The sequence below is a fragment of the Lynx canadensis genome, chromosome C2 (assembly GCF_007474595.2).
Source record: "Lynx canadensis isolate LIC74 chromosome C2, mLynCan4.pri.v2, whole genome shotgun sequence".
Lineage (NCBI taxonomy): Eukaryota > Metazoa > Chordata > Mammalia > Carnivora > Felidae > Lynx > Lynx canadensis.
Genome location: NC_044311.2, coordinates 85,514,931 through 85,530,314, shown reverse-complemented (window position 1 = coordinate 85,530,314; position 15,384 = coordinate 85,514,931). Strand labels below are relative to the sequence as shown.

At 34.7% G+C, this 15,384-nt stretch overlaps 1 protein-coding gene across 1 annotated transcript in view; it reads left to right on the top strand.

The window, feature by feature from the left end:
* The window catches only part of ACAP2 (ArfGAP with coiled-coil, ankyrin repeat and PH domains 2), a 155,707-nt gene extending 143,216 nt beyond the window's left edge, over positions 1-12,491 (top strand). Inside the window, exons 22-23 of the mRNA XM_030328638.1 lie at positions 2,009-2,070; positions 7,924-12,491. Coding sequence (XP_030184498.1) covers positions 2,009-2,070; positions 7,924-8,024 — 163 coding nt within the window. The 3' untranslated portion in view covers positions 8,025-12,491. The remainder of the gene's footprint in view (positions 1-2,008; positions 2,071-7,923) is intronic.
* The last annotated feature ends 2,893 nt before the right edge of the window (positions 12,492-15,384 follow it).

The following is a 15,384-nucleotide window of genomic DNA, read 5'->3' as shown; positions in this document are numbered from 1 at the left end:
AAGAATTTTGGCTCTAAAACCCATGTCCTTAGCCACTTTTTAAATCCTGCATGACCAATAGGAACAGAAAACCCATGTCTTCTCTAAAATGGATTCTTTAATTTTCACTACAGTACTAGGGCAGGGGGTGGATTGGTACAGTAACAGGCAATTATTCTGTTCAAAAATCTGCATTTATTCTACCTTAAGAGTTAGAGGATTATAAGTAGGGAGGACAGCTGCACTGATGTTAGCAACTTTTGCAGTTGCATTGCGTTTGGGCAGTGATGCTTAGGGATCCGTTTGTGCTTATTTTTTTTAAGGAGTTGTTTACATGAATACTCTATCTTAAGATAAAAATACCTGTTTTTTAATGTTTGAATACAATTGAATATGATCTGTTAAAGAAAGACTTTTGAGATCTTAATTTGATTTTCATCTCAGATCAAAGTTGTTTGTTTACACTGGAATCTAAAAAAGTGATTGCCACTTACACTTTATTGTGATGTAGGAAATATGTTGTATGAAGTCACTTACTCGTTCTGTTCTGTGTTACCTGAAACCCAGAATTACTGATCCCCTGTTATATGAGTGTTGATAGTTTCATTCACACTACTGAGTCTCAGTCACCTACAAAGGGAAACTTTCCCAACTGCCTTGAACTCCTGAGCTGCCACTGAGAATTCTTGACTTGTCATATATCACTCCTCCCTGATCCCTGCCAAATTAAAACACAAGGCAAAACAGTAAAACATGCTTTCTCTGCACTCAGTGTCCTTTCCCCACTGGAGAGGTTATTATAATTGTGGAAACTATTGGAGGAAAATTTAGAACTATTAAATTATTATAGATTCACAATTGGAGAAAGAGAAGTTATTAAAAGATAGGAATAGCATAGAGAAAGGAACCCTGGATGCAGCTTCCCAGGCAGTTCTTACAATAATGGCCCCTTTACCTCAGAAATCTCTGTTCCCAAATTGTCTAAATTTTCTCATTTTACTTTGTGTGAAGACTTCAGTTTCATTTAATAATTTTTTAAAGTAATGGTCCTCTCTGAAAAGTCCAAATACCAAAGAGAGACCTAAGGCGCTATTAATTCACACAGTGGTTATGAAAAGAGATGGAAGGGAGTGGTAGTATTTTGGAGAGAGGGAAAGCTCATGTCAGATGCTGCAGTTGCCAGAAGTGCACGTTAGAAGAGGGTGATCTAAGTCTCAGTGGGCAGTGCACCCACTGCCTGAAGGTGGGTGGCCCGAAGGACAGACAAATAGTGAAAAGTAGGAAGGGGCACTGAAGGTGACATTTGCCTGTTTCAAAATTGTTTAAAGTTAGTACAAAAATGGAAGGAAATTCTTGTCTTCTTAATCCAGTGCTGTATATCTTCCTGCTGCCAGGATGAATACCCCACGAAAGAGTGTCTAACTGAATGGTAACCTTGGTAAAATCTTAGCAACCTATGGTCATTTAATACATCAAAATACATTTCCACTATTTAGACATAACACATGCCATTTACATTTTTGGAACTACCTCACCTCAGGGTGAAGCCGAATAAACTTAAACCATACAGTAGGACATTCCATACTGTAGAAGCAATACTTTGAACAGTTGCTGGAGAAGCCGGGGAGTCTCTGAAGTCAGGAAGTAAGCTCCTGGAGGTGCTCCAAAGGTCCTGCTTAAACAGTGATGAAATGTATTTGTTAGAAATCTTTTATTGTCAGGGCACCCAGCTGGCCAACCCAGCTGGCTCAGTTGGTGGGCAAGCATGCGATTCTTGATCCTGGGGTTGTACATCTGAGCCCCAGTTTTGGTTTAGAGATTACTTAAAAATAGTTAAAAAAAAATCTTTATTATATTCTCTCATGAGAATTGTATAAAGGGAAACTAAAACTAAAACCCCATCTATTATAGTGGTAAACACTAGGAAGAGAAAAAAGAGAGAAAAAAGTGTGTTTTATCTGCTTATACATTTCATTGGTTTGTGGTTTCATTACATACTTCATCTAAAAATCCTTTCCTTTGATTTTAGGTTACGTTTAGCAAGAATGAATGAAGAGATGCGGGAATCAGAAGGACTTTATGGACAGCCAGGTCAATATTCTACTAATAACCATACTGAAATGCAGTATAAGAAATGCATTCAGGAATTTATTAGTTTACAATTGGAAGATTCATAGTTCTTTAGCAGACTGGCTTAATATTCTGGAGTTTTTATAACTTACTTGTAAATTGTGAGTTGTTATGTATTGTACTTACTGAATTCTCGGGAGCGGCTAACTCCCGAGCCTTTAGAAGTCCGTAACTATTCCTATTCCAGTACACATTTACTTGCTGTGTTCAACTTTGGCTGCTGACTTCTTTACCTGCTGTACAGATGTCTTCCATATACATTCCAGTGACGCGGATGGAATGGTGACCTATATTTATACCCTCACAGCAGCACAATGGTCATTTTCATTTTGGAATTCTCTTTAGCTGTCAAGTGAATACAACAGAATTGTTTTCTTTTTGTTATTCAGGGAATTTCTATGAATTGCGTTCAGGGAAAAATACAAATCACCATGTGTTTGGCATATAAAAAGTCAGTATGGAAAATGCCTAGAAAAAAGTTTATTGAATTAAAAGTTTTGTACTCTGATCTAAAGATAAGTTTTAGAGTTAAAAATAAAATCTACTAGTAGTTTAAGAAGCCCGGAATGGGAATGGAGTTAGTTTAAAAGGTATAGAGAAAAGGTCTCACTTTACCTTGTAGCTTTGCCCCGAGCAATTGTACATTATCTGTTGGGTAAATGTAAGTATTTAGAACAGTATTTCATGAACCTGATGGTAAAGTAAACTTGTTAGAGAAATCTCAACTCAGGATCAGCCCAAGTCTCATTTTGTGTAATTTTCACCTTTGAGTCAGGATGTCAAGAAAAGGAAGAAATGTTGCTAATCAGATTCCTTTCTTTGAGGAACACATCCTAATTAGACATTCTTCACGAAGAAAAGAGTAATCATTGCATCTACAGTTTCATGAATTTGAATATATGAATTCCTAATTTATCTGTTTTAAATTCATATAAGTATTAGTAAAAGATTTCAGGAATTCATGACTAAAATAATTGTAATGTTAGTTTTTAATAAGTATATTTAACTTTTAAAAATGAATATTAATGTATTATTTTAAAAGTGGCTTGGTAATATCATCTATTCTTCCTATTTAAATATGTTTTGAGATTTCTGTATTTTATGCTAGCTTCAGCCATTAACCTTTACATAACTGGATTAGTATATAATTAATATGGGGCCATTCTTTTCTCGGAGGACTGTATTTACTACTTCTTGTTGGTCTAGTTTAATAGGGAGCAAGTAAGAACTTTGAGAACAGAGACACTTCAGCTAGATACTTCTAATCTAGGGTGTCCCACTTTAATCCTATGGATCAGACAATACTACTGACTCATGATACACCAAGATGTAAGAGTGCTGATTAAGGGTGAAGTCTCAGCATTAATTCTGAATTTCACCCATTTGTTTTAAACTTGAATGTTAGATTTTAAATAAGTTATAATTTTGTAACAGATATACTTAAGTGAGGGTATTACTAGGCCATTTTTAAGGCCTTTGTGTTTAAGCACTTTAAAAATAAAAATTATTCAAAGGATATGACCTGATATTTGTGAGGTAAGAGTGAACTTCAAGATTTTAAGTTAAACAATTCTTTTTCCTGACATTTGAAACTTAAATGTTTGGTCAGCTGTTCTTTCCTTGAGCAGTTTGCTGATGAAGTTACACCCAGCTGATTAGTCATAAGGTCAGTGGTCAACTTTCCTTCGGAGTTGGGAAACTTGAAAGGACAGGGCCTCTATGTTCTTGTGACTTCTAGTTCCACCCAGATTGCTTGGGCTTCTTCTGCCACCATTTAGGAGCATTCGAATGTCTCTTTCACTGCCGTTTTATGTATAAGTTTATGGGTATGCATCTTCCATTCCCCAGTAGAAAAATGAATTTTTCCAATTTATTTGACCGAAAAATGTTTTAAAAGCCTCATTTTGGGGTGCCTGGGTGGCTCAGTCGGTTAAGTGTCTGACTTCTGCTCAGGTCACCATCTCACAGTTTGTGGGTTCAAGCCCCATGTCGGGCTCGCTGCTGTCAGCGCAGAGCCCGCTTTGGATCCTCTGTCCTCCCCTCTCTGCCCCCCAATTCTCATGTGCTCTCTCTCTCAAAAATAAATAAACATTAAAAAAGCCTCAAAAAAAAAAAAACAGGCTTTTCCACCACTCTCAAATTTTAGAGATTAAAAATAGATCAGAATTCTGGAAATGGTGTATCAGAAGAATAAAATGGGATTTTGATCTATTTGGGGATGATCTTGATGATAGATTTTCAACCCATTTAGAAGGTCTCACATGCAAAGCAGAGCAACTTTATACTTAAGGTGACGGGGTGAAATGGCACAGCAGTTGCTCCCTGGCTACTTTTCTTTTCCTTCACAAGTCTTTGGAGAGCAGATATGTTAGCTCAGGCAGTAGGGTCTTTCTTTCCCCTCCACTTGTCACTGTTATTTTTCTCTCATTGATTTTGGTTGATTGTCTTATCTAGATCCTTTTGTTGTTGTTGCCTAGCAATACCTCAGAAATTTGGGTAATTTTAAAATGCAGGTATTTTCAATCTTTTGATAATGAAGAGCCCTATTATTTAAAAGACTCAGATATAATCTTTGGGAATTGTGGATTTATTTCTAAGAAACCACACTTCTGAACCTTCTATATACAACCCTAAGGACCTGAAACTTTCTATTTTTTGCAAGGCGATATAAGAGCACACGTTTCCTGAAGGGAAGATCTATCCCTCTTTATCAGTTCCTACAACTCTTAAGAGGACTGGGTGAGTGAGTGAAATATCACGCCCCGCCCTCAGTCGTTGGAAACCGCTTTGGTGGTTCCCACAGTCTCTGGTTCCATGACTCCCCTTGATTGTTGGCAGAGTTTCTCAGCCAGTTGAAAATCACCACTTTAGTGAGCCACTACTGGTTATGCAAGTATGTCGCTAGCAAAGGTTGGTCCCTGATCTAATTATTTGTATAAAGGAAGCTGTAATCAACCCAGGAAGGGCGGGATCATATACTTGATCACCTAGAGGTGGGGTCTCACATGCTGCTGTCTCTTTGAGGGGAGTGCATTTCGAGAGCAAAATCAACAAGTCTTGGATCATCATCATTGCTGTTACAATGGATATTCTGAATACCAAAAATCAAAAACTATTTTGAACTATCAGTGGACATACAGAAGTCCACATTTTAAAAATTCTGAACTGTCTGGGCACATGGAAAAGTTAACTTTCTGAAGAGAAATAGAATATGATTAAGTAATTTAAAGGATATAACTTAGCATTACAAATATTGGGTGATTAGTTGCTTATCGTTTGTAATAAACTGTTAAATGTGCTTACGTGAGCTTTCCAGGGCAGCGAATTATGGGTTATTGTTTATGTATGCTAGTGTAGACAAGTTATATTGCCTTGGGAAAAATTCTAAATGATTAGAATTATATTTAAATTTCAAGGAATCACATTGAAGCTCAATTTATGTTAACTATATTAAATATCTTAGTCACTATTGTTATTGTAATGTTTGTTTTTTGATAATATATTTTGAGGCCTAAGAAAGGTATTTTATTGATAGTCCATTAATTAATGTTTTGTTAGAAACTGAATGTTAACAGAAAGTTTTGTGTGTGTGGAAGGTGAGACTTCCTTTTGTCTTGTATTAGGTCTAAAATGTATTCGTGAAACCAATGATTAGTGTAGCACCAACACTTTCCTTCAAGGAAGTATTTAATTCAGTGAATAAAAGATCTTATAATTTGTTTTGCATGGTACAATGGTTCTACTAAAATGTACTTGTGTAATAGGTACTAGATGATTTAAGAACAAAAGCTGGAAAACCACAAAAAAGAAAAAACCCTACAGTTTGTTATACAAAATATGCATTGCTAATAGTAGAAGCCATATATTGCCATTGTACTGTTGTAATACTTAAGAATGCTCATCTGGTGCTATCTGTAAAGTATTTGGCATTAGCATCTGCTAGATCCTCCTTCCTATTTCTTCTTGAATGTATAATGTGTGCCTTTTAAGTTACTTCTGGTGTTGAATGGTAAGATCAGTGTGTTATTTTTGTATTATAACCTGCACTTTACACTTCCTTGGAAAGTAAAATTCCAGACTCTCAAGTTTAAATAGTATTTTAAAAATATTTATAATGTTTACAATAAATATTTTCAATATTTTAATTCAACATCTAAGAATACGAATTTTTAAATATTTTGTATGGTTTGTTAATATTTAATGTTGGTCTCTTCTCAGTTTATTTTATATCTTTTAGAATGGCTAAAAATGGGAATAGGTTTGTAGTTTGTCTTTTAACATGGGAGTTTACCTTTTAAAAAATCATGGGTGTAATTGGATTGTCTTAATAGTTGTTCCAGTATATCAAATTTCATTTTTATTGTTTCAATAACAGAATATGAGTTAGATGGTACTCTTAACCAACTATCAAGATTTTCTTCTTACTGTATTTTTTCTTTTTAAAGTAGATTGATTCAGGTCATGAGAAAATTTCCAGGACTAAATGAAAACTATATAGAGATTTTAATAACTTGCTTTTTACATAGACTAAATGTTAAAAGTGACTAAAGGTTAAAAGTATTAACTTTTTTTATTGAAAATCTTGAATTATGCTGTTAGACCTTTATACTAGATCTTTAGCCCCCTCCCCCACCTTTTTTCTGATTCTCTAGCTTTTGGTATGACACCTATTGCCTCAAAAATCTTGCTTTTTAAAAGCTGATAAAATCAACTGCACTATTAACAATTGTAGCAATGAGTTTGTAATAAGATGGATGCAAGATATCTTATGGGAAATAATTATAAAACCATGCTGCAACAATAATCATTTAAAACACTTTTGATGGTTTAAATCTTGAAAACAGAGCTATGCTAAGCTTCTGTGTAAACCTAACGTCTGTCAGAAGTATATATGATGAAAGATTGATCTTGAAAATGAGATTTTACTTTATACAAATCCTTGGTCTGAGGAATTAATCTTTATGTGTGCATATAACTAGTTTGTCATGGCAAGAAAAATAGTATTCAGTTGGCTATAGTATCAGTATCTACAATCTACTTCTCTCCGAGCCTATTTGTATGTACGTACATACATGCCTTATGCTAATTTAACCGACATCTTTGGTGTTTATTCCCCTTTGTCATAGCATTCTTGCTCATATGACCTACAGTAAGCAAAACACTTCTGACAAAATAGGAAACTGATCTTACAGTCCTTTTCTAGGCTTTATTATTCTATAAGCTCCGTAAGCAGTGGATTAGGTGTATTACTTTTAGTTAAGTTTGAGTAAAGAATTTCTTTTTCACATGCTATTTAAATTAAAATGCCTTTTAGCTCAAAGATAATTATTAAAATAGGATTTTTTTTTTTTTTGCTCACCTGGTTATCAGTTTTGTCTTATTAATAACTTGCATCCATCAGAAGCATTAGTATTTGTTATTGGTCTTTTCTTTTGGCCTTGATCAAGGGAAATATTTATTTAAAGAATGCCTTGTTTACTATACCTCACTTAGAATGACTTTTATTTCTATGTAAATAAATGTATTTCTTTATATTGCTCTAAAACACTTGCATCTTTGCTCTTTTCTAACTCTGAGCTTTCCTCTGTGGCTGCCTCTGAGGTGCTTTTCTCAGGTATAGCTGTTTCTTTTCTTTCACTATGTGCTTTTCTAGCATTTATATTTAGTGGGTCTTTTTTTCTCCCCAATATGTTCATCTGAGTAAAATTTGAGTATGGTTAATTATAATATAGTTACTAGCCATAAAATGAATGTTGTCTATTAACACTTTCACTGTATAAATTTTAAAAGTGTCTTTATTTTACTTTCATGCAGGTGATGAAACCTACCAGGATATTTTTCGTGATTTTTCCCAAATGGCATCCAATAATCCAGAGAAACTAAATCGTTTCCAACAAGATTCACAGAAATTCTGAGTTTTTTTTAAAGAAGGGGAAAAGATTAAATTGAATGATCCCCTAATGTACTAATGTGTACGTCTGAAAACTCACAAATTTTTACTGCCTTAAATCTACTTAATTTTAGTAGGTATTGAGTGGTTTGGAAAAAAGGTACCCATTCATTGATATTTTTATAAATGAAAACATAGAGTTCTAGTAGTTGGGAGAAGAACCTAAGGACCGCTTTTATTTAAAAAAAAAAAAAAAAAGCCTGTTTAAAAGGCTATTTTTTTATAGATAAAGTTAAATCTAGACCTAGGCCATCTCTAGGTTACAAGATGCTAAGGTTAGACAAAATTTCTGTTTTTTCCAATGGTTGGTAGCATTGGTTTTTGTTTTCCATGCATCGTGCCCAGGATCATTCAGTCAAGCATGTCTGCATCAAGTGGGAGCCAACTGTCCTGCCTGCCTGAAGAATATGTCTTGTCTTTAGCCTCCCTGATGATTTTTGGTGGTTCATGTGTGGTTTTGGTAGCCTAGCTGTCATACTCACAATACGTAATTTCATTATCAGAACTAGAGAATATGTTTCCCCCGTTTGCTCATTAATGTAGTGATACTCCTTAGACGTCTGGTTATTGTTGTGTACTTTAACATACATGTAATGGCTGTACAAAGTAGACAGAACTCAAGTCCTTTAGAGTTACTCCAGTTTTTGAAGGAAAAGAACCCTTAACATTTTTTTTTTTTTTAAATCACCAAAAGAATTCTTACTTAAAGAAATTGTAGTCCTTCATTGTTCGGTTGATTTCCTAAAACCTTGACAAATTTATTGATGTAATAAAACTATGTTTCAAAGGTTACTTGAATGTTGCAAAATTATGCTTTCATCAAATTGTAATTTTTAAAGGAAAAGTTGATTTATAAAATAATGTAGAACATTTTTATATTTGAAATTTGCCCTTTTCAAGATAGATTTTTGCTGTTGCACTGAGTGAAAGAAAAATCTCTGAAAAAGAAAAAACTCATGTTTTTCTTAGGTTATACTGAACTATATAATGATAGTTTTTAATTTTTTTCAACATCTATCCTGTGTACTTTTATACACAGTGTATATGATTTTAAATTAATACCATCTATATATAGATATAGTGGTTGGCTTACATGAAACAGAGACCCTTGAATTCCGAAACCTTACAGATCTACTAATTTATCATGTAAATGCTATAAATTCGTCTGATTCCATCTTTGATTAACATATCTTGTCAGGAGTATAAAATAAGTAATTTGCCTTATGGTTTCTAATAATTGTCAACAATTAAATTTAATCTTTTACAAGTTACATGTAAGTAATATTATTGATACCCAAATTCTAAATAAGAATTTTAAAAATTTGGGTTATCAAACAAGTAGAAAGATTACATTTAATTTGGCAGATAATAAGTTTTCTAACATTCTTCCCCCCAATAACTAGAGTTTTATAAGTTGATTGAATGTCAAATGAGGATTTGTTTAAATAGGAATTACACTGAAGTAAATTCATGTCACAGAAAAGTTTCCATATTTGTTTCCAAATTGTGTGCATATAATGCTTATTTAGTAATAATCACAGTGTATTAGATAAGGATAAAATATATTTATGAAATATTTCTAAGAAAATACTACCACAGCCTGTATTTTAATTGCAACAATAACAGGAACATTATGAAATCTTCCCTGTTTCACCTCATAGTCACAGGTCATCTGGCTTTGCAAAAGTCTGGTTTGTAAACCTTTTTATTAGAGTGTACTTTGAAATTGTCCAAAAAGTTCAAGGATAAGGAAATATGTTTAAAACAAACCAAAAGAAAAAGAGGGCCTCACCTTTCCTTTGTAGTGCCTATTCCTGAATAATAAGTAATAATATGTGAAATTATTCCTAAGCCTGGTAGAATTAGAATATAGACTTCCTGTTTAATCGTAGGGCTTCACTTCTGAAGCTCCTAACCTTTATCTGGGAAGCCTGGACAGTTTGGCTTTTGGATCCAGCCGTTGGGTGCTTCAGATCACCTCCGGGATCTCTCCTTGTGACGGCAGTTCCTTATGACACTCTTAACTCCTGTGGCTTGAATCATGAGTTGTTAATGTGGTAGTAATTAGTGTCTACCTAAATTTAATGGTTAGAGATGTATTTGAAGGGTACTCACTTTAAAGATGATCGTGGTTCTGAATATCTTCAGAGAAAGCTAAATCTTTTAACAGTATACTGAGCCTGGCAATACGAAAATACATTCCTGTGGCTTGATTTCTTGAACATGCCAAGACTCAGTTTGGATGAAATTTGGCAGAAATGATGCAGTAAATATAGCAAGGCTTTAAAGTCAATTACTAGTGTTACATAGTCACAAAGTAGATTGGCTCTTACCAAGGTGAATTTAGCTGTGTCAACTAATAGCTTTTATATAGTATATAACAAATCTGAGTTTTATTATGCTGTGAATTATTCAATGCATTATGAGAAATTATAGTGTAAACAATGTTAATCATACTTTTGGGCTTCATAAGTCAATGTGCTTGCCCTTTGTTTTCTTTCCCTAACTGATCTGCTTATATTAGTTTCTGATTCCTAGTCAGTATTCTATTAGTTCATTATCATTACGCAATAACTTAAAAGCTAGATTAACATCAAAATAACAATAGCAGTACTAACTACGAAGAGCTCATACAATGCAGTCTCACACGCTAGAACTAGACTAAAGTAATTGAGTAGTTATTTGCAGTGTTTCCTTGTAACACCTATATGTTTAAGATTTCTAAGGTATTTAAAAATTACCTTTGTTACAATCCTTAGAAATACAGAAATTTCCAGGGATTCACTACATTACAGTGTTTGCCTAATTTATACTGGTCTTCACTATTGATTTTAATGAACTTTGATGTTTACTTTCCAAAACATAATTTAATTTGGAATATGTACTTTGGTTCTTCATGAGTGCATTTTGGAAAAAAAAAAAATTATACCTTCGCAGGCTGGACAACTTCAGTTTGTGATGTGTTAAGCAGTATTTTAAAAATATAATTCTACACATGTAAAGTATAGACATGACAATAAACCAAATTGTATTTAAGACTAAATTTACTACCCATTTTGGATAATAAGAGATTCCCATACCACTCTTATATTGCCATATTAACTTTTCTGTTTGTTAGCACTTTTGACCATGGACAGGAGCAGGAAAAAGGATATATTTTTATAGAATTATTATGTCCAGAATGACTTCAGACCTGCATGATACAGTGCAAAGAGCACTGACTAGTAGTTACTCTCCTTTTTGGATTCAGAGCTTCTCACAAATAAAATGAGTGGATGAAACATGGTAAAACTATCACAGCATCCCTTTGTCTTCTCTTCTGCTCGCAGTGTACTTTGATACTACTCTGTCTCACCCGATTCTTACACTAGGACTTCTGAAGAATGCCGTCGTTTCTCTTCTTTGATCCTGGGCTGCTCCTCTTGTTTTACAGAGGGGAGCCATTGATTTTCTCATCGGTGGCACAGCTGACACCAGAACCCCTGTCTGACTACTAGTCAGAGGCACTTTACTTGTATCATGAAATAAATTGAAATCATTATAAAGCTGCAAAATCTGATAATGCCTGCCAGCTTTCCTTGTGTTTTGATAACAAAGACTGCAAATATTCTGAAGAACCTGGATATAAAATTATCTTGAAGGAATAGATTAGGATTTGAAGCCATTAAATTATAGGAAATATTACATTTTTGTAATGACAAACATTAATAAAAGCAAAACATGGTAAGGTCATTTTAATTCACCATATACTTACCAAAGTCTTGATGTTTCCAAATGAAAGGTAACCTAGGGCTTGGATTCAGTTTGGCTGAATCCTAACATCTATAAATACGATTCTGTGGACATCTTTTTCCATTTACATACGTTTATCCACTTAAATAAGGAGAAGGAAGCAAGGTTTGATTAAATAAACTTTTCTCTGCATTGGTCTTTTCACTGACTTGTGTTCTAGATTTTCTTATTTTTCCTCAACAACCCCCTGCTTTGGCTGTTAATTTTAAACAGGGAAAGCTTGCTACATTATAAATATTGCTGGCAACATTTATTTTACACAAAGGCCTAAAGGTTAACTTTTGGAAATGATGAGCTACCTTTCTATATGTGTTTACTTGTGCTTTGTGATATTTCTGGATCATTCCAGTCATAAAGACTTATTACATGTAATATTTCTTGCTACCTGTGAAAAGGAATATTTTAAAGAATGTATAACCAACACTCCATTTACTTTTTATTAGTATGTAGAGGATTTGTATCTAATTCATGAATGTAGTTTTACTGTAGTTTGTCATTGTAAATGGAACAAAAGTACATTATCTTTATAGTTATTCTAAAATGTACATTATGTAAGAATTGTAAATATTATACTTGATTAAATACTTTGTATGCTGAAGAATTATGATAATAAGTCAATAAAAATCTCACCTCTGGCATAGTTCTTTTATGTTCAGACTTGAACTTTACTATGAACTACAACTGCAGACATATCTGTTAACAACTGTCACGTTTATTTGTTTTTTAAAGCCACTTTTTAATGTTTATTCTTATTTCTGAGAGAGAGAGAGAAAGAAACACAGAATCTGAAGCAGGCTCCAGGCTCTGAGCTGTCAGCACAGAGCCTGATGCGGGGCTCAAACCCACGAACTGTGAGATCATGACCTGAGTCAAAGTCGGATGCCCAACTGACTGAGCCATCCAGGTGCCCCACCAACTGACATGTTTAAAGTCTTCTATTCCTTTCCAACTTTGTCAGATTGATCCAGTTGATTCTATTTGCTGATTGCTTCAATCAGGAAATCTGTTTTGTTTGTTTGTTTGCTTTATTTATTTCACAGTGCATGAGAGCAGGGGAAGGGCAGTGGGAAAGGGAGAGAGGGAATCTTGAGAGCATTGACTTGAGCTGAAATCAAGAGTCAGAGGCTTAACTGACTGAGCCACCTAGGTGTCCCCATTTTGATCTTTCAAATATTTTCTTCATGTTCACAGAGCTGTATGCTCTCAATTCACAGCTAAAAATGACAAAGGCTTGTGTGTGTGTGTGTGTGTGTGTGTGTGTGTGTGTGTGTAGGGGAGCCCTAATTCTAATTATTTTCCATTATGATTGACATCCATTGACGTTCCCAGTCTAGGCAACACATTTGTACTCATCCTTTTAGTAAACAAAAGCATGTTTTTATATGAATTGACATAGAAGGAAGGGAGGGTTGAAAGAATAGACCTGGAAGTGAATTGCCTACTATTGCCTTAAGTTAATTAAAAGCAGACACATAAAACATTTCAATGTGACTTGCTTTATTCCACTTCATTTCATTTTCAGAATAGTTCTGTGAAGAAGAGAACCCGCACCTATAGTCAATAAAATTTTTAAATGAAAATAAGCAACCTACTTTTTCCTATTGCAAAAACAATGCTTTTTCATTGTAGACAAATGTTTAATAGTAAGTAAAAAAAAAGATAATCCTCCACAATTCCATCATCTGCCTGTGCTCTCCAATATGGTCTCTACTAGCCACATGTGGCTACTGAAATTAATTAGACAAAATTAAGAGTTCAGTTCATCTGTGGCACTGCTACATTTCAAGAGCTCAGCTGTATGCCTAGTGACTACTGTTTTGAAAAGGACAGATTATAGAACATGCCCATCATTGTAGGAAGTTCTGTTGAATAGTCCTTAGGGGGAAGCTGTTCCTTCCTCGGTATTTATCTTTTCAGAACTTTGGGTGTGTGTATTTACGTTGATATACAATGGGATCATACTATTTTGTTACCTGCTTCTTTCACTTAATAAATGGGGAGCAGATTTCTAAATCCTCAAATGTTCTATATCACTTTGGGAAGGATTAAAACATTTTTTTAGAATGGAAAATTTCAAACATATACAACATAGAATAATTATAATAGCTAGTAACTCAGGGCTAACATTGTTTTATTAATACTCTCACCCATTTTTTCTCTTCCCCAGATTTTATTTTGAATCAAGCCTCACACATTTCACTAACAAGTCATTCAGTATGTATCTCTAAAAGAGAAAAAGGCAATCACAATATCACACTTCTTTAACTATAAAACTACAGTCAGTATTCATATTATCCCAAATGTATCAAATATACTTTTTAAAAGTAGACTCTTCAAATCACAACTCATAGAAGTTCCATTCATTGCAGTTGGCTAGTATGTCTCTTGAGTCTCTAAATCTACAAATTTTCTTCCATTTATTATTAAACATTTCTATTTGCAGTTTGTGAATACATCACTTTTAATGACAGCATCATTTTTGTTTAACCGCTTCATTGATGAACATTTGATTCCAATTTCTTGCCATCATAAATCTAGCTCTGCTTATCCTTATGGCTTTTTGCATACATTCTTAGTTATTTCCTCAGGACAGATTCCTAGAAGTTGGCTGGAGTTGGCTGACTCACAATGGGTGGGTATATTTTTTTTTTAATTTTTTTTTCAACGTTTATTTATTTTTGGGACAGAGAGAGACAGAGCATGAATGGTGGAGGGGCAGAGAGAGAGGGAGACACAGAATCGGAAACAGGCTCCAGGCTCTGAGCCATCAGCCCAGAGCCCGACGTGGGGCTCGAACTCACAGACCGCGAGATCGTGACCTGGCTGAAGTCGGACGCTTAGCCGACTGCGCCACCCAGGCGCCCCTGGGTGGGTATATTTTTGAGTCAGTATATATCAATGAGTCAGGCACTGTGTTAGGTATTGGGGATATTATGGTGAAAAAAAAAAGATGTACTTCCTATTTTCTTGGGATCTTGTCTTCTTGGGATCTTGCCTTTCTCCACCTGCAGTGGAGGAAGATGGGACCGAATAGTTTATAGGTGGCTTTCATGGGTTTGTTGGATGATAGTGCCTCACCTGGACACTGGATGGGTTGGTGTTCAGAGACCACTCATCAAGGCAGTGACATGTAAGTCAAGAGTGTATGCAGAAAGAGAGTTTGGCTGGGTGAAGATCTAATGCAGTGCTTTCCAAACTTTGGTCTGTAAAAGATTCACTATCGAGGCCTGGGCTCATTGAAAATACATAGGTCCTGAACCTTTGTGTTTTTACTAAGTTTCTTGGGTGCTTCCAGTGCCACACCAAATCAAGAACCACTGTCTCTAAGAGAAACACTCATCTGGGTAGGAGAGAACTGAGAGTCTTCTTAGAGGCCAAAAGATTTTAGCATTGCCAGAGTGCCCTCCAGAAAGGTCCCCTCCCTCCATCTGCTGTAGAGGACAATGTCTGTTTCTCTGTATCCTTGACAATTTTGGGTACTAGTCAATATGAAAAAAATATGATAATCCAACATTACAGATGAAAAAAACAAT